General features: G+C 31.4%; 1 protein-coding gene across 1 annotated transcript in view; it reads left to right on the top strand.

The window, feature by feature from the left end:
* Positions 1–24,432, top strand: part of LOC111618738 — a 29,372-nt gene extending 4,940 nt beyond the window's left edge. The window contains exons 2-5 of the mRNA XM_023360304.1: positions 4,390–4,702; positions 5,573–6,044; positions 21,806–23,761; positions 23,963–24,432. Coding sequence (XP_023216072.1) covers positions 4,390–4,702; positions 5,573–6,044; positions 21,806–23,761; positions 23,963–24,432 — 3,211 coding nt within the window. The remainder of the gene's footprint in view (positions 1–4,389; positions 4,703–5,572; positions 6,045–21,805; positions 23,762–23,962) is intronic.
* Positions 24,433–26,502: the final 2,070 nt, after the last annotated feature.

Below are 26,502 nucleotides of genomic sequence, written 5' to 3'. Positions count from 1 at the left end.
TCATTACTTTACCTCTCTGTATTGCTACTGTCCAACATTCTCTCTAAGCTGCACAGCTACATGAGAATTATGTGCTGTGCAGGCAAGCATGCACACTGATTTGACTGTTGTTTACTGAATTCTCACTCCATCTGCTACTTCATTATTGATATATATATTTCAAATAAATACATTAAATCATTGATAAAAGATAATATTTCGTATGGAAGTATGTTTTAAATGTGAGTACAGTCGACCCCCCTATAAGATAGAGATACGTTCCATTCTCTAGGAATCCGCTTTCTTACGAATCCTTCCAATCACAACCCGACACGTGTCAAGTTTACGGACTACGGCTGTTTGAAAGATTTTCTTCCATAAAATTAATCGATTCTAGACTAATCCGACTCAACATTTCCAAAATACGTATATATTTTTTGGGAATAATCCGTATAAACTACGCTATAAACAAAAAATTGTAGGATTACTTACCGAGTGTCACCATTCGACATTGCCATTGCTCAACATTGTTTTCGTCGCGGAACAGCTCAGCAAAGAGCGGCCGATTTCTAACAACTTATTTTTCTGTGAAAACTTCGTTGAACTTCGGAGACATCATTAATATAAATAATTTTAATCGCCGTTGAATAAGAAATGTTTCTTTCACAAGAAATGTATAAAATTACAGTACTGTATTAGACTTACGGTACCTAATTTACATACTGACAGACGATAGTTAGCGTAAAAATCTCCGTAGCGTGGCGCCACGCTAGACGGCGGAAATTATATATTTAATTATAACAAAGTTACAATAAGTTAATATATAATTATATATACAGTACCTAATTTATATATAATTAATATATAATTATATGTACAGTACCTAATTTATATATAATTTATATAATACTGTCCAGACGATAGAAATCTCTCCGTAGCGTGGCGCTACGGACGGCGGGAAAGTAGTTCGGCTTCCCGATGACGTTTGAGGTGTTTCTAGGAAACTTTTACTATTTTTTACGGATACCGGTAGCAATTTTTTCGTAGTTTTATAGGAATCGTAACTATAGGGACCGTAATTATAGGGGGGTCGACTGTAATGGTTTTCATTTACTAAACAGTAATGTGATTAATTTATCATGTTAAGAAATTTCATTTCTTTTAGTGTCAACCATCAAACTATCAATTCACTTCTCACATATGTGAATATGTTACTAAACGAACGACAAATCCACAGTAACAAATGGCATTAACTTAATGATGTTTTAAATGGTCTAGCATCTCTTTGTAAATTTTTACAACAAAGTTGTCTAACTACAGCTGAAGCATTTGACTATGTTAGGAAAAACTTAATAAATTAAAATCACAGTTCCTTGGAAACATAATTTATTGGAGTGAAAAAGTAAAAATGTTGGATATGTTGTTGTTACTGCATCTATTATTCATTTATTGAATGTGTATGTAATATTTAAACAACAGATTTCCCGATGATAAGTTTAAAAAGTGGCAAGCATTTAACCTTAATGCCATTTCAAATGCAGCAAGTTTTGAATTTGGAAAATGAGAATGTCAAGTAATCGATTAGAAAAGATTCAATAATTTTAAATGTCAATAACAATGAAAGTGCTGTCTCAAAAATATTATAATAATATCGTAATTTTAAATTTCATTATATCTGAAAAATTATTCAATTAAAACATTCACTAATGTGCTAAATTATGTATGTAATGATGATGAGTTTAAAGATCTAGCAGTTCTTATCAATATCACTGAAATATTTCAAGAATTTAGTGGACTGTGAACATGGATTTAGTGTTATGAATTCAATTAAGCGTAATATCAGAAATACACTTAAATTTGAGCATTTATGTGATTTAATAAAAATTTGAATGCATCTTTCCTCTGCAGAGGAAATGAATCTTCAATCTGTCTACAAATACTGGATTTCAAAGAAAGATAAGCGTGAAAATACTCATAAAAATTAAAATATTTCTTTGTGACTGTTGTGTGACTAAATAATTTACATTAATAAAAGTTTTTTATAATGAAATGAATTTTAATCTGCACTTCATAATTAATTATTTTAGTTTTTAAAAAAAAATCATAGGATTGTCTATAGGATTGCTCAGAAAAGCGTGTGTGCACAGAAAAGTACGTGTTCTGCTCAGCTACAAAAAAAATTAGAGGGAACGTTGCCACTGTCTCTCCCTTTTCCAATTTTTTCCATGAAAGACGACCCTTGAAAAGCAAAAGACTCTTGTCTATTGCTATATTTCTTTCTGGGATACGAAGACATGAAAATTTTGTATTTAAATTTATTACTATTGGTCAAATTTTATTTAAGTTCAAATTGGAATGGATTGTCGAATCATCTGTCATTATTGCTGTAATGTAAATCTTTCTTTATTTGTAAGGATCTGTTTTTTGACATCAATTTACTAAAAACTGGCATGAGAAATATTTCATTCGTGGACAGATACATCCCCCATCCAGTTTATAGAGAACTCCCTGAATAATACAAATAGTCAGAAATAGATAAATATTTTCTGTTGTAGCAAGTTGCCACTGATTTTTGAATGTTTGCGGATGTTGCATCGCAAAACGATTACGTTTCTGTGACATTATTATTCACTAACTCGATCAGTAAATAATCTAAAATATTCCAATGGATCAAAATTATTATTTAAAGTAAAACAACATCCAGGATGTCCTGGAAAAAAACACAAAGGAAGAGGATGATGATTTTCTGTACTTATCTGGCACCATCCTCTTGCACAAGCAATATTTCCATCAAAACTGTCACTAGATTTTACTTTGCTACCTGTTGTAAAACTATCCACAGATCCACTCTGATAAATTTGGAAATTCAAATTTGGTTATCTAAAAGTTTGATCTTTAATTTTATGCAAAAGAAAACAATGAGGTAATACTCTCTGAAAAAATATATTATAATTATTTACTTACTTGATGAACAGAGAAGTAAATTATTTATAAAATATTTTTGCTGAAGAAATATCCACTGTACTGTACATTTTGGTACACTTTGAACTTAGCTCGTTGCAATACACTCAAAAGAAAATACTTGAATATATCATATTATTCTTCATCTTTGGGCTATTTTCATATGTGGAACCAGAAAAAAAAAGTCCAAAAACAAAAACTTCTATTGGGTATAGTTACAAAACTTGTTGAGGTCACAAAAATAGGGGTTTAAATGCACTAAAAGAACTGACTGAGTATGATTAATACGTTGAGATTTTTTTTGGAAAATATCATCATCAGAAATCAAAAAGTGGTATTTAAAATTTAACATTATGTAGGCTAAGTGCTAATAACTATTAATTTTATATTATATTCACAATTTTTGGCATAATCTGATAAATCACCATTATATAATTTTGTAATGCTCAATGGGCTGCAAAATTACTTAAATTTAATTATTTTTTTATTTTACACAAAAGAAAATAATGAAATAATTATATCTTTCCTCGAGATTATTATTATTCACTTACTTGATAGTGGGAACTCATTACAATAGAAAATATTTATCTATTTCTGACCATGTGTAATTAGGGGAATTCTGTATAAACTAAATGAGAGGAAGTATTCATCCATTAATGAAACATTTCTCGTGGAAACTTTTAGTTAATTGATATCAAAAAATAGATTTTTACAAATAAAGAAAAATTTAATTTCAACAATAATGACACCTATAATCCAACAACCCACTAAAATTCAAAACTAAATTTGGCCAATAGTAATAAATTTAAATACAAAATTGGCATATTTTTATATCCCAGAAAGAAATATAGCAGTAGACAAGAGTCTTATGCTTTTCAATGCTTTTGTGGAAACAATACATTCCTCTCAAACGGTCTCGTTTTGGTGTGAAAATCTATGTTATGTGAATCTACATCCAGATACCGGTACAATTTTATTATTTATATTGGAAGAGGTACTCATTTCATTAACCCTTTCGATCACCTGAAAGCAGATCTGCTTTGTAACTGGTACTGGCTTTAAAACAGAAAAAAATAAATTTCTTAGCCTACCAGTCACGTTGAAGCAAATTTGTAGACCAATCAGAATGTTCCTTTAGAATGATTGCAAAGTCCCGTGTGATCAGATGAAAATTGGTTTTTATTGTGTCAGCATATAATATGGTAAGTTTTGAAAATTTACAGTTATAAATATATTTTTAACTCATAAAAAGCATTGATTATAATTCCTAAATACCTGTAAAATATAGATAAATACATTTTTGATTCATTACAAAAATATATTTAGAAAAAAAGCTGTTCTTACAAATTGAAGCAAATTTGCATCATTGTAACTCACCGGTTGCCTTTTGAAAAATAAATACCTGAACATATACCTACTTTATTTAAGTTATATCCTGTTTCTTTTTAGATTAAGATTCATTATCACTTGCCAATATCAGAAAGGATTAACACAATTCAATATTGAACAGCTTGTCAATGCTAAAGACTTTGGAATTCATTCCGATACTGAGGGATTATCTAATGATGATGATATTGCTACTGACGCTATTGAATTTGTTTTAACCGGAGCTGAAGTAGATATAAATTCTGAGATACTGGAAGAACATGAACATGATCATGAAGATGAGCATTTCCCTCCAGTACCTAATGCAAAACAAGCCAAAACAAAATGGCATAAAACTGATAAATTCCTTGATATTCATCCAGAAAATGTTGTTCATGTGCCTCCTACTCAGCCTATCAATCCTTATCAATTTTATCAAATTTATTCCAAATTCAGGAAACTTGAATAAATTTAAGTGTTCTTGTATATTTTCTTTTATCTACTTTTTTCCATGTAGAAATGAATAATTTTGTAACAATAAGTCACAATGATGCAAATTTGCATCATATAATTTCAGAACAGAATAACGATTTATTCTGATATTTGCAAAATTGCTTAATCAATACGTATTTACTTAAAAAATTACGGAAAAAACAAAATCAACTGGGAAAAAAAAATTCATGATCAAAAGGATTAAAGTATTGATATTTTCACTTCAGTAAATAATTCAAAAAATGAAACATGACTAAACAGAAAAATGTAAATGAATTTACTGTTATGAAAATAAGTTATAATAAATAGAAATGAAATGTAATGCTATAAAATTGAACATATCATAATTACAAATATAAATAACCTTATGAAACCCAATACACTTTAAGCTACAACTGCCGTATGACATTGGGCTAAATATTGGCTATAATAAATATATATTACTGATAAATTTGACCAAAGAGGGAAGCTTTACCCACCATCTTGTATTTATTAAATGTAATATGAGATGATGCCTATCATCTCCCTCTTTGGTCAAATTTATCAGTAATTTATGATTATTATATCCAATATTTAGTCCAATGTCATACGGCAGTTGTAAAGCAATTCCTGCATCGTACGTCGTAAAGTAAAAAAGAGTTTAGCTTTTTTCCATTTTGAATGAATGCAGTTAAAGTGGTTTGATCTAGTTCAAATATTAAAACTACTTTAAATTTTAAATCTTCATATTATTCATTATTCATGTAAACGTTTGAACTTAATGTTTATGCATAAGATCCTTCAAGAAAAAAGAATGGAAAAAGGAAAAAATGGTGATGTGACTTTTCCCGATGAATGTTTATACCGTTCTCTTCAATTAAATCATTCAATAGACAAACATCGATGCAAAGTCTGCCAAAAGGGATTCGTAAATGAATATGCTTTACTAGAACACGTGAACAATATTCACTCAGAATCAAAACCTTATGTTCATAAACAATGCTCTAAAGATCTTACAAGTAAAGAAAAACTATTGAAGAACATCGAATCACGAACATTTAGCATTCCTCACTCAATTCATTCAAGAAAAATCGACGCAAGCAAGTACTCCGACACGGAACGTGGATCAACCATGAGTAAAAGCATTTCCGTAAACTTGACACATGCGGGAACTAAAAATGAAAGTGAATTCATCGATTCGATACATGCAAGAACAATGGATGAAAGCGGGTCTCTCGGCTCGATACATGAAGGAAGAATAGATGAAAGTAAGTTTTTAAACTCAAAACGTGCAGGATCCATTGATGCACGCAACACATTTTTTAATCGTTTGTTTTTTTGTTGTTTATCTTTGTATGGTTGCGCCGAGATGTAAATCGCTTCAAATAAAAAAAAAAAGTAAAAACGAATGTTAGAATAATCACTGCCTTTTCTGTATTTATTTCTTTAATCCCCCCACGGGGGAATTTCCAAATATTCCTTCGTGGGGGAAGGATTAAGGCTTAACCTGAAGAACGGCTTCTACTGTACTATTTTAAATGCAATTTTTTGTTTTTATAGTAACAACTAATGATTGATGATCTTAGTGAAGTACCAAGGGAGGATTATTTCTATCAAAGTGCAAATTCCACATATGTGAAGCCATGGGTAACAGCTAGTTATTACATAATATACAATATATAATAAAACTGAAGTTAAAAATTTACTACAGCATGATATTTTAAAACACTGTACTGCACATAACCCAATGTGCAGTACAGTGTTTCTTTCCTATGTATTTCCCTATCTAGTCATGTATTTTACAACATACAGCACAGCATCTAGTGGGAGCTGCTTTTTTATCAGTTGGCAGAACAAAATCCAAAAAATGTCTTTCCATAAGTCTAAGTGCATCTGGTGTTCTCAGCACACCTTGTTTCCTTACCCTCGTTTCGGTGTGGTATGTCTCTATTAGCTGTTCAATAAGTTTCATTCTAAAAGATAAATTTTCCCTTTTGTCACCATTTTTATTATACAACAAATGCATTAAACAATCAAATATCTACTACATGAAAAAATATTTTTTATTCTTTACTTCACAACTAAGTGCATAGGTAGATGCTCAGCATCTTTAGCATTATTCTTTCTTTAGAAATATCTTGCACACTGTTACACATTTCAGGCATACACCCCTCTTCTGTTGGATCTTTCTTTAAAACATTTAGTAAAAAGGTATTAACTAATATATGTATTTCAAAAATGGATGTGTATTAATTAGCACTTCATTACTAAATGACAAAGAAAAAGCCGACAGAAGAGGAATGTGTGTCTGAAACACACACAAGTGTGTATGGTATTCCTAAAAAAAGCATGTTAAAGATGCCCAGTGTCTACCTATGTACCTAGTTATGAATTAAAAGACAACACTTTTTTAGAATAAGTCATTGGTGCACAAAAATAGTGGCACAACTCAAAAAAAATAGTTCTTTCAAGAACAGCCACTTAAAAGTTTTTTATTTCTGCAAGGCTTTGTCATGATCTTCGATTTTTAAAATTTTCAAATCTTTATTTCCAAAAATAATTAAAAATTTTAAAAATCCAAGATCATGACAAAGCCTTGCAGAAATAAACTTTTAAGTGGCTGTTCTTAGAAGAACTATTTTTTTGAGTTGTGTAACTATTCTTGTGCACCAACGAAGTCAGAAATATTTTTGATAATATTTCTTCCCCTTTTTTCTTGCCACCGAATAATCATGGAGATGTTTATCTAAATGGTCAACACCTCCCATTGTATTGTTGTAGTCAATAACCTGTGGCTTCATTTCTACACTACTATTATGCAATTTTTTCACTTTTACAGGATTGTGGATTGTAGAGAGTAACAGGTCTCTCATCCTGCCAATTTTAAGATCATTACTTTACTTCTCTGCATTGCCACTCTCTCTCTCTCTCTCTCCCTTTTTCAATTTTTTGTTATGAATTATATCTGGACCCTCTCTTTTGTTGGTACATAGTAATCCATAAAGATCTATTTGACACAATGTCAGATAATCTGCTAACTGTGGAGAAGTACAATAATTACCCATTGTTAGACAGTATCCTTTGCCTAAGAATGACACAATTTGGGATGTTAGTGGCATTTGTTGGTATTTTTCATTTAAGTAGCACTGTGTTAAAATACAAATTTTCATAGTTTGTGCTTTCCCATTTTTATACTCTGCAAGCACTGCAGTCAGAGAGATTCACTTGTAACTGATTAAGCATAAGAATTAAAGTCAAAATGAATAAAATAAACCTACTGTATATATAGGTACAAAAGTAATGTTATAGAACCCTTTCCCTTTTAACTCAAACATGAAAAATAATACTAGTAAAGTTTCATAGTCACACAAAACTCTGGCCCTAGTGCCACTGAGAAGTTTATTTCATTTTACTTTTGTCTATATAAAACAGTAATTTTAAACCTTTTTTTGTTATGGTACACTTTTAATAATTTTAAAATTTGGCAGAACGTACGGTTACTTTGGTAAGTACTGCAGGACAACCGGTGATGTCATAATAGTGATTTTTAAATGCAGCAGTTATTTAGGTCACGTTTTCTAAGTGCCTTGGTAACTACCAGCAGTTTCCCATAACACTGGTTACAATTTCCAAATGCATCCTACAAAGGTAGAACTGATTGAATTACTTGTCTGACCTTCCTTACATACGGGTATTTGCAGTGGTAGCACATTTCAAAAATCTCGCAGCACAGTGGTTAAGAATCACAGATATAAAACAACAAACAGAAAACATCTTACTAATGAGAATAATTCTATTATGATATAGATTATCATGATAAATATTAGTCATGTAAATAAATTTAATATAACTCAATTTTGGTTGACATGTACAGGAAAAAGGAGAGTAAGCCATTTAATAGCAGAATAGAATTATTAGTTATTAAGAATCGAAGAATGGGATGGAGGATTTACAGCAGCAGATAGATTGACAATGGGTGTAAACTATTTTAAAGTGTTTTCTAAGAGAAGAGCACATACCAATAACATTCCATTTGCCAGCATCTACATGTAAGAACAGCAACTGGTAGTTCATTGTATCCACTGATGAGGCTTGACTGCATGAAAGCAAAATGCATTTAGATTGTATGAACTTATTGAAAAATGGAGCTATTGGCAATAAAGGTTTAGTATCCCTTTGTTAGTTGTTTATCTGCTTAACTGAATCTCTCAAAGTCAGATAAGAAAAAGTAATTTTACATGTTTTAGTCTGGAAATAATCTTGTATTTATTTTTAGAATTTACAAATTTTTAAGAATTATTTGTTATTTTTTCAATTTATCATATTGTTAACTATTAATGTTAATCCATGTTTAGAACAGAATGTTCTAAAATGCTCCTTGTAACTTTTTGGCAATCATTATAAAATTATATAGTAATATGAAATCAAAAAATTTTTATAATCATTGGCCAAAGCTTACATTCATACAGATAAAGAATAATTGTAATATTAAATTAAACAATTCATGAAAGCTTATTATTGTAATAAGACGATTCCCCGAGGTCCATTTTTGAATTAATAAATTCATATTTGTTTCATTTAGAAAAGAATAAACAAATGCTTTTACAGTCCTATATCATAAGTTGAAAGCTTCTTTTATAGATGAAAAAATACTTTACAACAGTTGGGATAATTGCCCTGAAGATTAGTGAAATTGGCATTATTTAAATTTAGCACAAAGCTTTTACAGTCATTAAAGAGAAATCTTACATTTCAGACTTAAACTTTTTCCAATCATCAAATAAATGACTTCCAAACACATTTTAATATTTTTAGACATTATTTCCAAAATTTCAAAATATTTTGAAGTTTAATCCTACACAGAGTTGAAACAATAATTTTGCCATATTATGTTTAGAGATTCAACACTGCAGGGATAATCAGTATATAATCTATCCCCAACTTATTACAATTCAATGCTATTTCTCAAACAAGTTGCAAATATTACTTTGACTATATTAAAATAAACTTCCAAATATTGTAATGTTCACAATATATGTATTCAGTGTAATTATTACTTCACTCCTATGCTTTACTACTAAAGAAATGCGAATTGTTTTTACACATCTGCACCAATTTCGACAAAATTCAGCACCCAAAACTCCTTTAAGGGCAACTTCCAAATATTACAATTCTTTCCTGAGATGATCTACTCCATTCTGCATTCATATATCATTTCAGCTAAAAAGTAAACATTTCCCTGCACCTAACTGTGCATGTGTAATATATATTTATATAACTTCTATTGTTATATATATAAAAAATAGCAATAAGTTATCAATTAACTATAATTCTGGGAAATGTAATTCTAGCTTTCTTTTCTCAATACAAGCAGTTCCGTTCTCTCTGAACACTGGTAGTTCAGTTGTTGGTTTGTGCCTCATCAGGATGGGTTGGCTACAAAGTTTTCCACATTTTCTCCACCTAAATAGGAGCCAGTTATTCTTAAAAGACCTCCTCGAAGGCACATCCTACACAGATTGCCCAAGTGTTGCATTGCCATAACTTAACAAAACAAACTATTCTCAATAATTCTACAAAAGTAGAGTATTCCTTTAACACAAGGCCTCTTTGCACTGTAAACTGATTTTAATGAGAAAAAATTTTCTATGGGAATTGTCTTCTCCCAACATAGAAGACAGATACTCCCTTAGTCTGACTCAACTAAAACCTTTCTGATATAGTAGAGTAGGCTGTCTCAGCTTTACCAAAATCCACAGGTTGAAATTATACTGTTTTATTAACACATTTTTCTTTTTCATATGTATATCAGACTGACTTAATTTCAGTTCCTCAATGGATGTTGTTAAAAATGCTAAAATATAGGCTACTCATATATATTCTTTTGTACAATTATTGAGAAATAAAAAATAATAATAAAAGTTTTAGATATAAGGGTGGATGAATAAATAACTAGACAAAAACAACAGCAAACTAATTGCCCCAGCTGGTTATTTATTGATCTGCACTTATTAGAATAAAATTTAATTTATTAAATAAATTAATACAAGTTTTTAAAATCAAATACACTTTTGTTAATTATTTAATTAATAAAATGATATGTCTAGATTCTTACCAGGCTATAAAATGATCTGAGAAGAATTCAGATGCATCATTTAATTATTAATTAACATATAAAACAAACCTGATATACTGTGTGTAATTATTAACTATTTAAAACTTAGTTTATATTTTTATCAGTTATAACTAGATAAATATTTCTTCATTAGAAGTATGGAATTTTTAGTTGTACAAAGGTATAAACTTCTCAGAACCAGTATAGGACTACTTGGAATGTGAAGTTGACAACATACGACACCTTATTATTTATAGAAACAAACTTTATAATCTGTGTCTAACTAGTTATCACTCCTATGGGGCCAACCGTCTTATCTCAACTAGTAGGACTCAAAAGACTCTTAAAAGTTAGTTATATTTATGATATGGGATTTATGAGAAAAACTACACGTTTGATTAAGTGCAGATAATAGTTTATCATTTAAGTCGAAGTGATAGCACTAGTTTCTATGGGGTCATTGTCAGGATGTAATGAGAGTTAATGATTCTTGGTATTAATGGTGATAGTAAACACTAAGCATATTTTGCTGTCATATTCTTCATATTGCTTCAGTCTAAACATTAAAAAATGTAAACTCTATTTTACAATTACTTAATTTCACAAAAGTATTGGGTCTGCAAAATGAAAAAAATGGTTAGGATAAATCAAAAGGCATCCAACTAAAAAAACGTCTTAAATTTAATATTAACTAATTGACAGACGTATCTAGATGTAATTTGACAAGCTGAATCGATTGGTGTTAAACAAAACTACTTACTATCAACCATTTAAAAATTATGAACAATTTTTTATTTCCAGCTATTTGCTTCGTTTAAGAACAACTTTATTAAAAAACACACAGGCACTCATCGGTATAAACAAAACTAATTATCTTACACTTAGTGCATTTTTTGTGTATTTTATTTTATGTAAGATTTTTTATTTTAGTACACTATTTACAACATTATTGTATTAGTTCGTTTAGTAGATTTGTTTTATTTTGTTATTTGTCATTTTATCCAATATTTTGATTTTAACGTAAAAGTATTCAAATGTTCTGACATTTAAATATTAAGTTAAATATGTTCGAGAATACTTGCATCTGAAGATGGCCTATCATATTAGGTCAAAAACATTACTGTTTCTTTAAATAAACATTTTTCTCAACATCAGGTGTTGGATGATTTATCATTTAAGGAGCTGAGTAGATATTTAGTTAAAACAAATTACTTTAATTCACCATAATACATTCCATCTACAAGAAAAAGTGACATAAAAAATGCTAAAATGGTGTCGTTAGTATGCAAATACGTGTACGTGCAACAACTGTGTAGAGACAAATGATGCAGGAAAATTTTCCGACTGGTGGGGAATATGTCGAGTGTGACGTCACTTCCGCATTTCCCTACACACGTATGTAGTAACAGAAATAGTTGACACAAAAATATAATTATATATTATTTAAAAGAAAATAAAAATTTACTAACAAATTTAGTTTTCTCCATGTTACTTTGTTAACAACATTAACGTCTTTAGCTCTTTATCCCCAGATATCGGTTGTTCTGTACTCTACCATCATATAACTGAAGGAACAGGTCTCCACCTATAATTGCATTTTACATGCAATCTTTCCTCACTGTTTCCCATCTATAAGTTTAAATACTATACATATAGTACACACACGTCATTAAAGCCTTCCTACATCTCTTTTATATCACTTATACAGCAACGAACGCTTTTACCCTAGATGCTGTCTGCTCTTATATGCAAATTGAATTTTTATAGCAAATTATAATGGAAACACAACTGATACTTTTTTATAATTGTTACTTTTTATTTAGGTCTATCCATAATAAGAAAGTTGATAATCAAAATATACAAGAAATGTACTGTACGTTTTAACAGTGACCAACAAATCAGTCGTAGAAAATAAGGCTCGAATGTCTGTACAGAGTCTATATTTCAGGATTTAACTTTTTTTACTTTCAGTAAAAATTTTAATGACGATAACTGTATAGAAATATCTTTTAAACTTGGCTTAATTCCAGATTTCCATGACTCTACCTTACTTTTACTATGTCCAAAATGTGATGGTAATATGAGAATTGATAAGCATCAATCATCCAAATTTGGTTACAGATTCTTTTGTAATAATAGAGTAGATGGAATAAAATGTAATAATAGAATTTCAGTTTTAGAAAACACTTTGTTTTCAAAGACAAAAATAACCATGTTAGAAATATTACAAGTAACTTTTTGTTTCATTTGTCGATGACCTGTTACACAGGCTGCACTACATACAAACATTTCTAAACCCATGGCTATGGACTGGTGCAGTTTCTGTAGGGAAGTGTGTGTAATAACTATGATGAAATAACTTCAAAAATAAAAAACTTGGACGTAAAGGTTTGACGGTAGAGGTTGACGAAGCACATCTTTGCACTAGGAAGTACAAATGAGGTGCGATTTTAACATCCAAATAAGATATCATTGCTAGAGTAAAATCCCTCAAGTGGCAGTGGGCTGGACATATTGCAAGAAGAACTGACCATCGTTGGACATCTGAAGTTCTTGATTGGATACCAAGAGATCGGAAACGACCAAGATGATGTCCTCACACTCGGTGGGTTGATGAAATCAAGAGGCATCTTGGCACAACATGGAAGCGAAGTGCTCAAAACAAAAGATTATGGAAGAGGCTTGGGGAGACCATCCTGCAGTGGATTGATAACGGTTGATGATGATGATGATGCAGGCAAAGTAGGGAAAGCTTTTTAGTTAGAGTAGCAGATAAGGAGAACACACTTATGCCTCTCCTAAAATATGTGGACGAGCAGTCTGTAATTATTACAGACAGTGCTAGAGTGTATCAGGGTCTAAAAAAGTATGGGTTTACGGAACACCGTTTGCCACAAAAAGTATTTTGTCCACCCTAAAAGCAAAGATGTTCATACCAACACCATTGAATGTCACTGGCAATCTGTTAAGAGTAATGATAGAAGGTATGATTCTGAAATGGTGGATCAGTATTTAGACATTTTTTTATATTTTGAGAGGTATTTTAAAAATGAAAAAGGGAAATTTATCAATGACTTTGGATTTAGATTTAAAACATTCCTAGATCATATTAAACAAATATATCCAGGAATGGTAAAGGCAAAAAGGCAATTGCCGTCATTAGAATATGAACTTGCCTGTAAGATTCAAAAATTAAATGTATATAATTTTGAAAGTGTAAAATAAAATGTAAAAATAATATAGTTGCTAATAAAAAACTAAAAAATAAGGTATATCTTAATAAAAATATAGAAAGTACTATAGTTCATAATAAAAACCTACAAAGCAATCTAAACAATGTAAGAAAACAAGTACAGTACTACAGAAAACAATAAATTAAAAACTGATGCAAAAAATATTTTAGAATTACTATGTACAGTACAAGTACTTTAGCAACTGTATCTGCAATTCTCGAAAAATATGATAAAATTACTTCGAAATGCTAAGATTAGTGCTTTAGATAGGTGAAATATGAAATAGATTATCCCACTTATAAGATACTACACCCTTTATTTTTAACTGAATTTCATCCTGTTTACGTTTTAGGTGACGGTGATTATTTTTATTCATCCGTGTCAATTCTTCTGTTTGGAGATAAAACTTTTGTTGAATTAATCACACAGTATTGGATCACATGGCCCATGGAATAAGTGTTAGCAACAGATTTTTTAATGTGGGAAAAGAGCAATATCGATTTTGCACAGATATTTGGGCTAATTCCATATCTATTTACAGTTGTGCAATAGCATTAGGTTGACCAATTTACATATATTTAGATACGAGGTCTAGTATAGGTTTGTTTTTAAATACAGTAAATAATCCAGAAGAACTTTCTGAAACTTTTAGAGGTGGCTTTCTGCAGTTGGTAAATGATGCATTTGCAGAGCATACACCAGTTAGCATAGTATTATATCAACAGCATTATAGTCCTGTTCTTATAGTAGTTAATAACCACATGAATTTAAACCCACAAAAAGAACTTTCCCTCTTTAGCTTTAGACCAGATGGACTTATTCTGATAGGTTATATAGTTTAATAAATATAATAAAACAGTAAGCTGCTTTACTGTTCACTTTATTAACAAGTTTCTCTAAAATAATGAACCGCGAACACAAAACACTGAGTTTTGTTGTAGCATGTTCAGATGTTATCAAAAATGTAACTAATGCTATATTTATCAAACTGTGGTCTGTGGAGTACAAAAATATGACTTGTGTGCTAGGAAATACGAGGTCAGTCATGGTTGTATCACGCCTCAAAAATTCAGTCCAAAAGAACAAATTCTTCCACAAGAAGCAAGTTCTTGGAAAATATGTCAGAGTTGGCATGTTGCTAAGATAGGTAGTCCTGTTTTTTTTTTTTGGTCCATACAGCTTTTTATATAGATGAGTATCAAAATATTCTGTGTTTTGCAAATTTATGTGTGGAATAGTAAAAGGACAAAAATACTTCTATGCCAACACAGATGGAGAGGCAAACACCTCTGCCAGTTAGCAAAAATGAGGATCAGTTAGTAGTAGCAGCAGCCATCCCCATCCCATCCATTTTGAGCCCGACAGACATTAGGTAATAATGTTTGTTTGATCCTTCAAACAATGTTTTCACATGTACAGGAATTTCACTCCAAATTCACCGTTTTGCAAACTAAGCCCATCAAACAAAATTTAAGGTTCTGATTTAATGTGTAATAAGTTTTCCACTTGCATTTTAGTATTACATTAGAATTTGTTAACAATTTACATTTTTATTCAAACCCATGAGAAAAAATGTTCTAGAAATCCTTGGTATGGTAATGGGTTAACTTGAAAACCAATGCAAAATCACAACATAGTTTTCCTCTCAGCAAGATTCTGAAATATACCGGAACAGCCCAACCACAATAACACGTCATTCATGAAACATAGCATATGACGTCATCACCAATATATTCTCAAATCAGGAGACACCAAAGATAGTGAACTTCCGGTCTCCATCTTCCGTGACGTTAGGTTAACTTCAACCAAATGTTCAAAAGATTAGAAGTGAACTAAAAAAAATAAGCAAAGCAAGTTTATTATGCTAATCAGCATGTGAAAAGTTTATCAGATCACATAGCAGGGCAGAAGACTTCAGCTAATTCTTCCGAGAGAAGATTAAGTTATCAGGAAACACATCAGAGATGCGAGGCGTGGCCGAGATGAGTGAGTAATCACGTGACCGAATAGTCCCGGCACATGTTACGTGACACATTGGAAGCGGACGCAGACGAAAAGTTTTCGTCGCGGAGCGGCACAAAGCTTAAGCCATGGCGTCTTCGAACGGGTACACTCGGTAAGTAATCCGACAATTTTTTGTTTATAGCATATTTTATATTGATCATTTCAACAAATTATATGTGTTTTGGAAATATTCGAGTGAAATTAGTCTAGATTTAGTTAATTTTATGGAAGTAAACATCTCAAATAGCCGTACCCCCTAAACTGTACAAGTGCCGTTTTCCTTTTGTTTGATTCTATGTATTGTACGTAGCTTACGAGATGAGAAAGGCTATCGCATTCTCAACTTTTCGCTTCGAAAAGAGGGTCGTTTAGTGTTGCTAAATTTTGTCGCTAGGTGGCGTCTTAACACCCCTATTCCAAGACAGACGTATACTAGCTAAGGCAGTATTCTCTGGCTAAAGTGTGTATCTGTCACGATTAAATTAACCATTATTTACTGTATTCTTAGTGATTACCTGTAAATATAAACAAATCATTGTGTTAATATTGTAATAATTTAAATGTCTCATCTGTATATCTGCTTATTTTGTATATCAATCACTATATAATCTTAATTGTAAATATTGCTATTTTTACAGATCTTGTTTACTAGATCACTCATTCTGTAACTTGGTCAATTTTCGTTGAAACTGTAGATTTGTCAAACTTGTATATTACCTAAATTTGTAATTTTAATTATTTGTCAAATTTATAGATATGTTTTAAATTTACAATGTAATTTATTTTCTCGACTGACATACCTGTATATATGTCAAATCTATGCCTCAAATTTCTTTGATTATTGTTTCCCAAATGTTTTAATTAAAAAACACTTTATACATAAATCTGTACTACTAGCTTGTATCAAGCAAATTAACCTGTAAAATTGAATAAAAATATGTATTGTTAAAAATTGAACATGTGTTCCATGTAAAAGTTTTGAAAGAAAAATAAACTTTAATTTAACAGTATTCTCTGGCTAAAGTGTTGTCACATCTATTAAAATTTGAAATAACGTAGCATATAGTTATTTTTTATACCGCATTATTTCTTTTATTGTAAAAGAAACTTTGATCCTTTTTACAACATGGTTTATTGCTGCTTGCCATTGTGTAAAAGCAGTGGACGTATGAAAGGTATTACTTTCCATGAGTTCCCCTCTGAAGCACAGTTGAAAACACAGCGGCTCTTAAGTATAAAAAGGGAGGGTGAGAAAAAAGGTAGTTATTGGATTCCTTCCGAAAGATCTAGAGTTTGTAGTCGACATTTTCTCCCCACAAATTACAGTGTTAGCACAACANAACGAGTATGAATCAAGAAAAGATTACTACTAACTTTTTACAAGATAACTGAGGAGTTGAATGTGTATGACAAATGATGCTAATCATTACATGTTATCTAACTTTAATTCTTACAATCATTCATTTAGTAATAGTAGCGATAATAATTAATAATAATTTTATTAATTTAAAGTTTTAAATTAAATATCATTTTTATTCAAGGCTTGGACTAGGAAGATGCTACCCATAACCTACTGAAGGCTATTTGGGAAACTCATTAGCCTACAAGATTGTAACTCGGCATGTATAATATGCAGGGCAATTTTATGACCCTTTTTTTGGACAAAAGTTATCTTATATGTTGTAAAACACAATATAAAAAAGGCAACAGTTAACTCAATTACCAATAAAGATTTTGTAATAGCATAAATCTAATTACTATTTTAATTTACCAATTCTATAAATTTAGGAACTTTGTATCAAAAGTTTTTGCATTATGCTTTGTTGGTAAAATATGTACAGATGAGAATTTGGTTAATAAAACTACAAATGAGCAATAACTGACATTTCTTGTTAAGTAATTAATTCTGAGCAGAAGAAATATCTAAAAAACGGAAGGAGATTTCAAATCAAACAAAATTGTAAGCTTTTTAAAAATCTTTTCTCTTCACTGTTTCATAAATGAGCTTTCTTGAGAATCTTGAGATCTTTGTATTTAAAACTTAAAATATGTTATATTGCTAACAAACATATTTATGAACAAAACTTAGATTTTTGAAAATGTCAGAAAAGAAATAAATGATGTCATGTGCAGTTGAAATTTCTAAAAAAGATTTGTAAAAAAAGTCAGTTTTCACTAATTTAAACTGAATATCATTTTAAGACTTTTGTTTTGAATGAACACTGCGATTCTCGTCGAATGAATGAATAACTTTGGAAAGTTTATGGTTTTTTGGTACCGTAAGCTTAATTCCAACAATAAGACAAAGTTTAATAGCAATATGTATGACGATAAGTGATGATTGAAAATTAACCAGATTAGTCTTCTTTAACAATTCTGTTCGGCTTTTTACAACCTTACCACCTACATAATTAATATAGTCCTTGTAGACAAGACTTTACAAAGATTAAGTATAAAAAAACGGGAGCACCAGATGACAGGTACGATATTGTTTCATAAAGTAACTTTCTTAAGGGAGTAATATTTCCTTTCATTTGTATTCTCCATAAACGAGTGGATTGCAAATGCATTTAGTACGTAATCCCGTTGCACATTTTCTCTCGTATAAATCAGAATAAACATATGCGAGCATTAATATATACGAGGAACTAAAAAGCTACCCGTTGCAACGCTCAGGCATTAGGGGTGTAGCAGCGCCCCTGCCGGCCACCGCGAGAAACCGTTTTGTCCCCGGCACATTTCGATAATGCGCCGGGGACAAAACGGGGATAGCCTTTCTTATCTCGTAAGCTACGGTAAACATCGACTTTTATTTCTTACCTGAAATGAAATATTTCTCATAAACTCTTGTATTGATATTCACTTTATCCGTATTGAAATTTTTCCGGTTAATTCTCGAGAGCCATGCAAATTTCTTTGGTGGTGAAAGCTCCTCTATGACAAATAATGCCGAGAATTTTAAAAAATGACGTAACTTTGTTCTTGAATGAACTAGCGTTACACCCGATTACACAATAATTCACCAATGATACTCGCGACGCTAGGAACTCCAGGTAAAGCACACGTAAACACAAATAGAACGTAAACAAACCGTAAAGATGGCGCCGGACAATTGCGCATGCTCATGACGTCACTCGGGATGTCGACTTGAAACTTCTCTATTGTACAAAAATATGTAAATCTCGGATAATTCCAAGTCGCCCTTTGATTTTCGAATTTACGATTATTTTTTTTTTTTGTTGTTAATACAAAATACAGTAACTTATTTATTGATAAAACTAAGTAGAAATCTGTATACCGTACCAGATCTTTCAAAGCTGATTCTAAAAACAATTCTATTTATTTGTATTCTATGGTTTAGAACAGTGGTTCTCAACCGGGGTCCATGTAACATTGCTGGGGGGCCACAGAAAAAAATACCGAATTGGGGGTTCACGGTGATATTTTAGTGGTCTATAGGGTAATTCTACTTCAGAACAATTGTTTTACTGAGAATTAAATTTCTACAGTATATATATTGTCAATTTTTATCACTCATTTTTTGCATAAGGGTTAAAATATAAATTATTTAAAATATTGAATACTTATACGACATATATATCTCATTGACAAAGGTCAAAGAGAGATGATAAAGTCGGGGTTTGTTAGGAGAATCTTATACCACCAGCGTCATGTCACTTGACAGTGACATTTCTTCTTTTTTTATTACTGAAAAATATTTTTTTTGTGCAATGTCCACAAAAAAATTAAGAGGAAAAGGGGTCCATGGGTAAAAAAAGGTGAGAACCACATAAACATTGATGTCTTATTACAAATGTAAAATATGACTTATTTCGGTTTCTTTTGCTTATAATAAATGCTTTTGGAGACATTATACGATGGATAGTCTGTATACACATTCATTAAAATATATATTTTAATGAATGTGTTAGGACCGAGAAGTTTGTCCGCTATTTAGAGGTACTGTACTGTACATGCCGACGGCCATATTGTATTTTAACCTAGTCATTATGAAGTGAATACGATGGATTACGAAAACATCAAATTTGCGTTAGGAATGTGAAAATATCAAAAAGTATACGTAGAATATATACAGTATATTATTTTATCAGCTGTAAAAACCACATTTTAATTGAATTCTAAATAGCAAAGATTGCACAGGATATTAGAGGTTGAGGCAGACGTTTTAAACGTGTAGGACGGACGTTCGGTGCCGCTTTCCCGTAAGCCTAGAAGTTTGATGATGGTGTTTGGAATGTCGAGCGTGATTCCACCGACTATCCAAACACCATTGTCAAACTTTTAGGCTTACGGGAAAGCGGCGCCGAACGTCCGACCTACACGTTTAAAACGTCTGCCTCAACCTCTCTATTAATTAAATGGAACATAAAAAGGGACTTGTCTGCTTTGTAGTTATCGAGGTGGTGTAATTTTTCGAAAATTTTTTGTTCCCAATAAATTTATTAAAATTACTTTAGCTGTTCAGATCATAAATTCGAGAAAACTTCCTACACTTTGAAGTGGTCGGCAAATCGCTTTCGTAACACGACCTTTGAACTTACAACAAATAAACGCCATTGTCTTAACCTTAAAACTGTTTCTTTTTCATTACTTCTGTACTGCGATTCTCGTCGAATGAATGAATAACTTTGGAAAGTTTATGGTTTTTTGGTACCGTAAGCTTAATTCCAACAATAAGACAAAGTTTAATAGCAATATGTATGACGATAAGTGATGATTGAAAATTAACCAGATTAGTCTTCTTTAACAATTCTGTTCGGCTTTTTACAACCTTACCACCTCCTATTCCTATTTTTAGCCAGTCTTTATTCGACTCCTACGGTCAAAATTCTTCCTCTGAAAGATTATTTGAACTGATTTAGTTTGTTTTAAAATATTTCGTACACAATTCTTTTAGAATATTGAAGGCGAGACTATGTTTTCGTAAGGTGGGTGACGGACGACGGCGTCCTTTAATTAGAGGTGAAAATATGTCTTATTTGAAGGGTCTGGGAATTGTAAAAATGTCCGTTAAGTAGGTGTCCGCTATTCGAGAGTATCCGTTAAAGTTTCATTGCATTTGTTTGACATTTTCAACATTGTTTCATCATTAGTAATGCACATTTCAATACGCTGCAAAATTGACAAACAATACACATTCATTTATGATTATATTCTTTAGATGATTATCACCACAATTTTTACTGAACAAACCCCTCTCCTTTAGCACACCCCTCAAGTAATTGAGGGGATGAAGGTCAGGAAACTATACTGAAAATGTCTTTATTAAAAACTAAATATACATTTGTTCGTGTAGTGAAAACTTTACCTGTACAGTATTTTATGAAATTGCTCTATCCATAAAACATATTAGTGCTTTGTAAAATATTAAAAAACTGGAAAAAATATCAAAAATTGTTTTGTTATTGAATGAATCAAAAATTATTAAAATGAAAAATAATAGATNGACGTATGAAAGGTATTACTTTCCATGAGTTCCCCTCTGAAGCACAGTTGAAAACACAGCGGCTCTTAAGTATAAAAAGGGAGGGTGAGAAAAAAGGTAGTTATTGGATTCCTTCCGAAAGATCTAGAGTTTGTAGTCGACATTTTCTCCCCACAAATTACAGTGTTAGCACAACATGAAAAAGGCTTCTACCTGGCTCTGTGCCATCAGTTTTTGAGGAGTATCCAGAAAGATTAAAAAGAAAGAAGCCTGAACCCAGAAAATTGCCTAAAAAGAGATGTACACAGTCTACAACTGGTTATTTAACTAGTGTGGAAAATAATATTGATCAGGAAGAGGATGGTGATGAAAAGGATGAAGATGCAAATGAAAACAGAACAGCCAGCATTGGTGTTCAAGTTCACATTCCTGTTTGCTCATTCCTAAGTAAAAGAACAAGTACTACACTGAGAAATTTAAAAAGGAAATGTTCAAGGCTTACAAAACAAATTTCAAAGCTCAAATCAACTGTAGAAGCACAAAAATGTTTATTAAAAGAAAGATTAAGGAAAACTCCTCTGGAAAAGAAATTTCAGGAAATTGTATCTGAAGCTACATTCAAGCATTCATTAAAAGCTAATTTTTTAATTGAACAAGTTAACAGTTATGGTAAGAAAAAGGGGCACTATGAAGAGACCACTGTAAAGATTTGTGCATTACTGCAAAGGAAATCCTCCAAGGCCTACAAGTATTTGAGACAAATTGGTATTTTGCATATCCCTCATCCAGCAACCTTGAAAAGATACATTGGTTATGCCAGTGGAGAAATTGGTGTTACTTCACTGATTAAATGTCGACTTGCAGCAGAATTCAAAGGATTAAAGACCGATTCTGAAAAGTTGGGGTCCCTTATCATTGACGAGATGGCTATAAAACCTAAATTAATTTATGATAGAAAATTGGATGTATTTTTAGGCCAACCAAATATAGACATGAATCTGATAGGACTTGAAGACAAATTAGCAAATAAATTGCTGTGCTTCCTTTTCCGTGGCCTAACAACACCTTATCGGATACCTGTAGCCTTTTACTTTACTTCAAACATAACTGCATTTGACCTTAAAAATTTAACTCTTAAGGTTATCACAGCAGTAGAAGAGGAAGGATTTATAGTCCAGCGTGTGGTTACTGACAACTATTCAGTTAACACTTTGATGTTCCAACTTTTGAGTGGTGATGAATGCGGGCCATGTATCAGCCATCCGAATGACAAAACCCGTAAACTCTTCCTGGCATTTGATCAGTGTCATGTAATAAAGAATGTGAGGTCACAATTTCTGACCAAGACCTTCAGTGTAAATGACAATGAAATATCAGCAAACCATCTCAAATGTTTGTATGACTACCAGAAGACATTACCAGGACTAATTAAACCTGTTCGATTCTTAACTAGGAAACATTTATTTCCAACCAGCTTTGAAAAAATGAACGTTTTACGAGCAGTTCAAATTTTTTCAATTGAATTGATTGCCGCCCTGGAAACAATGGTTGATATTTCTCCTGAGAACGTGGTTCATAAAGCAGGATTACAGGAAACGATTAACTTCATGAAGATCATGAGGAAGTGGTTTGAACTTCATGATATTTGTAATCAAACTCAGTACATCTATTCTAGAAATCAAAACAAGTGTCCTTTCTATTCCTTAGATGATGAAAGACTGCAGTGGCTCCAAAACGATTTTCTTCACTATATTGAACAAATTCAATCCTCACTGGAGAAAGAAAAAAGATTTAGTGATGAAACATATCACGCTCTGCGGTTCACAACCGTGTCCACTGTCCTCTGTGTGCGCCACCTTCTTCAGGAAGGTTTCCATTATGTCCTTTCCAGGAACTTTTCAAGTGATGACATAGAGGCACTATTCAGCCATGTACGCCAGTTAGGTGGCTACAATGACATGATGGATGTACGATCCAGTATATTTGGTATAGAAGCAACACTTAAAACAGGTTTGATTAAAGCTTCCATTAGTGCTAATGTGGAAGCAAGAGAACCACCACTGTCAACCACAACAGCTCTAATTTCATTGCCAGCAAAAGAAATTGCTTATAGCTCTTGCTCAGAAAACAACATTGCATTGCCTGACAAAGTAATGAAAATTCTGTCCAGGTTTTATAACCCACAAGGTTAGTACCATTCCTTTTCTTATTTTACCTTGTTTTAACTATAAACATTTGGAAGCTACTGTTTATTTTTTATCTTTTAATTACATGAAATCTGCTTGTGTAAATGACACATCTTTAGAACTAAGTGAAAAGTATTGTACACTTCAGTTTCCTACAGAAGTCTTCAATTTTATAGAATTTTATTTTTATTTTTTCCTTCAGGTGTTCAACCCACAATGAAAAATGCAGCAGTGGCTATGATTGCAGGATACATTGTGAAAGTGGCAGAGGAATCGACAACCTGCTTTGACTGTCTGCAAAAACTTTCAAGACCGAAAAGCTGTTCTCCAGTTTTGAGGCTAATTTTTCATCAAGACCGTGGTGGTTTAAAATACCCTAGCTTTGAACTAGTGAGAGTTTTAGACATTATTTCTGATTTTGTTTTTGAAGCACTGAAGAATGTATGTTTAAAACAGAAAGGTATAAGAAAAGATATTGTGAGAATATTAATTCCACATTTTCAAAATTTACTTTGCTGCAAGAATTGTGACTCATCAGACTTTGTTAGAGTTATTTTAGAGAAATATGTAAATCCTCTATTTGATAATTTTGGGAAAGCTATGAGCGAGAAACTCCAGCCAGTAAAGACATTACATAATAAGCCACTGAGCAGAAAGGTTATGCGAGTGTAGAAACTACCCAATTGTTTTATTGGCTTTAAAACTTTATAATGTGAGTAAAAAGTTTACACACTTATTAACTCAGACTGCATCTAATGAATATANCAGTGACATTTTCTTTCTTTTTTTATTACTGAAAAATATTTTTTTTGTGCAATGTCCACAAAAAAATTAAGAGGAAAAGGGGTCCATGGGTAAAAAAAGGTGAGAACCACATAAACATTGATGTCTTATTACAAATGTAAAATATGACTTATTTCGGTTTCTTTTGCTTATAATAAATGCTTTTGGAGACATTATACGATGGATAGTCTGTATACACATTCATTAAAATATATATTTTAATGAATGTGTTAGGACCGAGAAGTTTGTCCGCTATTTAGAGGTACTGTACTGTACATGCCGACGGCCATATTGTATTTTAACCTAGTCATTATGAAGTGAATACGATGGATTACGAAAACATCAAATTTGCGTTAGGAATGTGAAAATATCAAAAAGTATACGTAGAATATATACAGTATATTATTTTATCAGCTGTAAAAACCACATTTTAATTGAATTCTAAATAGCAAAGATTGCACAGGATATTAGAGGTTGAGGCAGACGTTTTAAACGTGTAGGACGGACGTTCGGTGCCGCTTTCCCGTAAGCCTAGAAGTTTGATGATGGTGTTTGGAATGTCGAGCGTGATTCCACCGACTATCNATTTTGTAATAGCATAAATCTAATTACTATTTTAATTTACCAATTCTATAAATTTAGGAACTTTGTATGAAAAGTTTTTGCATTATGCTTTGTTGGTAAAATATGTACAGATGAGAATTTGGTTAATAAAACTACAAATGAGCAATAACTGACATTTCTTGTTAAGTAATTAATTCTGAGCAGAAGAAATATCTAAAAAATGGAAGGAGATTTCAAATCAAACAAAATTGTAAGCTTTTTAAAAATCTTTTTTCTTCACTGTTTCATAAATGAGCTTTCTTGAGAATCTTGAGATCTTTGTATTTAAAACTTAAAATATGTTTATTGCTAACAAACATATTTATGAACAAAACTTAGATTTTTGAAAATGTCAGAAAACAAATAAATGATGTCATGTGCAGTTGAAATTTTAAAATAGATTTGTAAAAAAATTCAGTTTTCACTAATTTAAACTGAATATCATTTTAAGACTTTTGTTTTGAATGAACAATAATTATTCCATTCTGATACAAAAGAATTACTTTTTTGCACAATTTTTTCTTTGTATTCATTACTACAAGTTTTATTCTTCATAGATTCAAGTCAAAAAGCCTGATTTACTTACCATAAAAACACAACAGTCATGTATGAGTACTGGACTGTGAATTTATATAATTCAAAATTTTGGGGGGGGGGCGTATCTGGACAGCAGCGCTGTTGGTGACTTTTTGATAACACTTCGGAAAGTAACAAGGAACTTGTACAATTTTTTTTTCAACTTTTTTAATTAATAAGTGCTCTAAACTAATAAGAAATTGCTAGTTACAAGGTTTAATAACAACTAATAATTATGGAACGTTCTCCTGTTAAACGTGGTCGACTTCCAAGCAGCCGAATGAAAACCGAAAGCAAAAGAATGCAACAACACGCGACCAACACGAAACTGATAACTGATTATAACACAATAGTGGAAAAAAATATACAAGAATTTCCGACAAATTCAATTGGAACTAATATGGATACCATTCCACAACATCTACAAAATCTATCAGGTGAGTGCAGAGACTTTTATTCATCTTCGCCGTTAAATTCGAAAGACACTTTAACAGTAGATCTATGGAGCAAAATCTCGGAATTAATTAATACATCGAATGATAAACTATCTCTACAAATGACATCAATAAAAGAAGAATTGAACTTAATACACGAGACCATACGAGAAAACAAAATTCATTTCCAAAGAATGGAAGATCAAATAGATAATTTAAAACTTCAAAAAGATCTGATGCAATATAAAATGGATACTTTGGTAAACGACTATCACTGTAATAAAATAATATTATACAATTATCCCACTTCAAAAAACGTCTCTAAACCAGAAATTCTGAAATTTAT

The sequence above is a fragment of the Centruroides sculpturatus genome, unplaced genomic scaffold, assembly GCF_000671375.1.
Source record: "Centruroides sculpturatus isolate CEXI.00-Female unplaced genomic scaffold, Cexi_2.0 scaffold236, whole genome shotgun sequence".
NCBI classification, from domain to species: domain Eukaryota; kingdom Metazoa; phylum Arthropoda; class Arachnida; order Scorpiones; family Buthidae; genus Centruroides; species Centruroides sculpturatus.
Note: the sequence above shows the minus strand (reverse complement) of the source record. Positions and strands in the feature narration are given on the sequence as shown.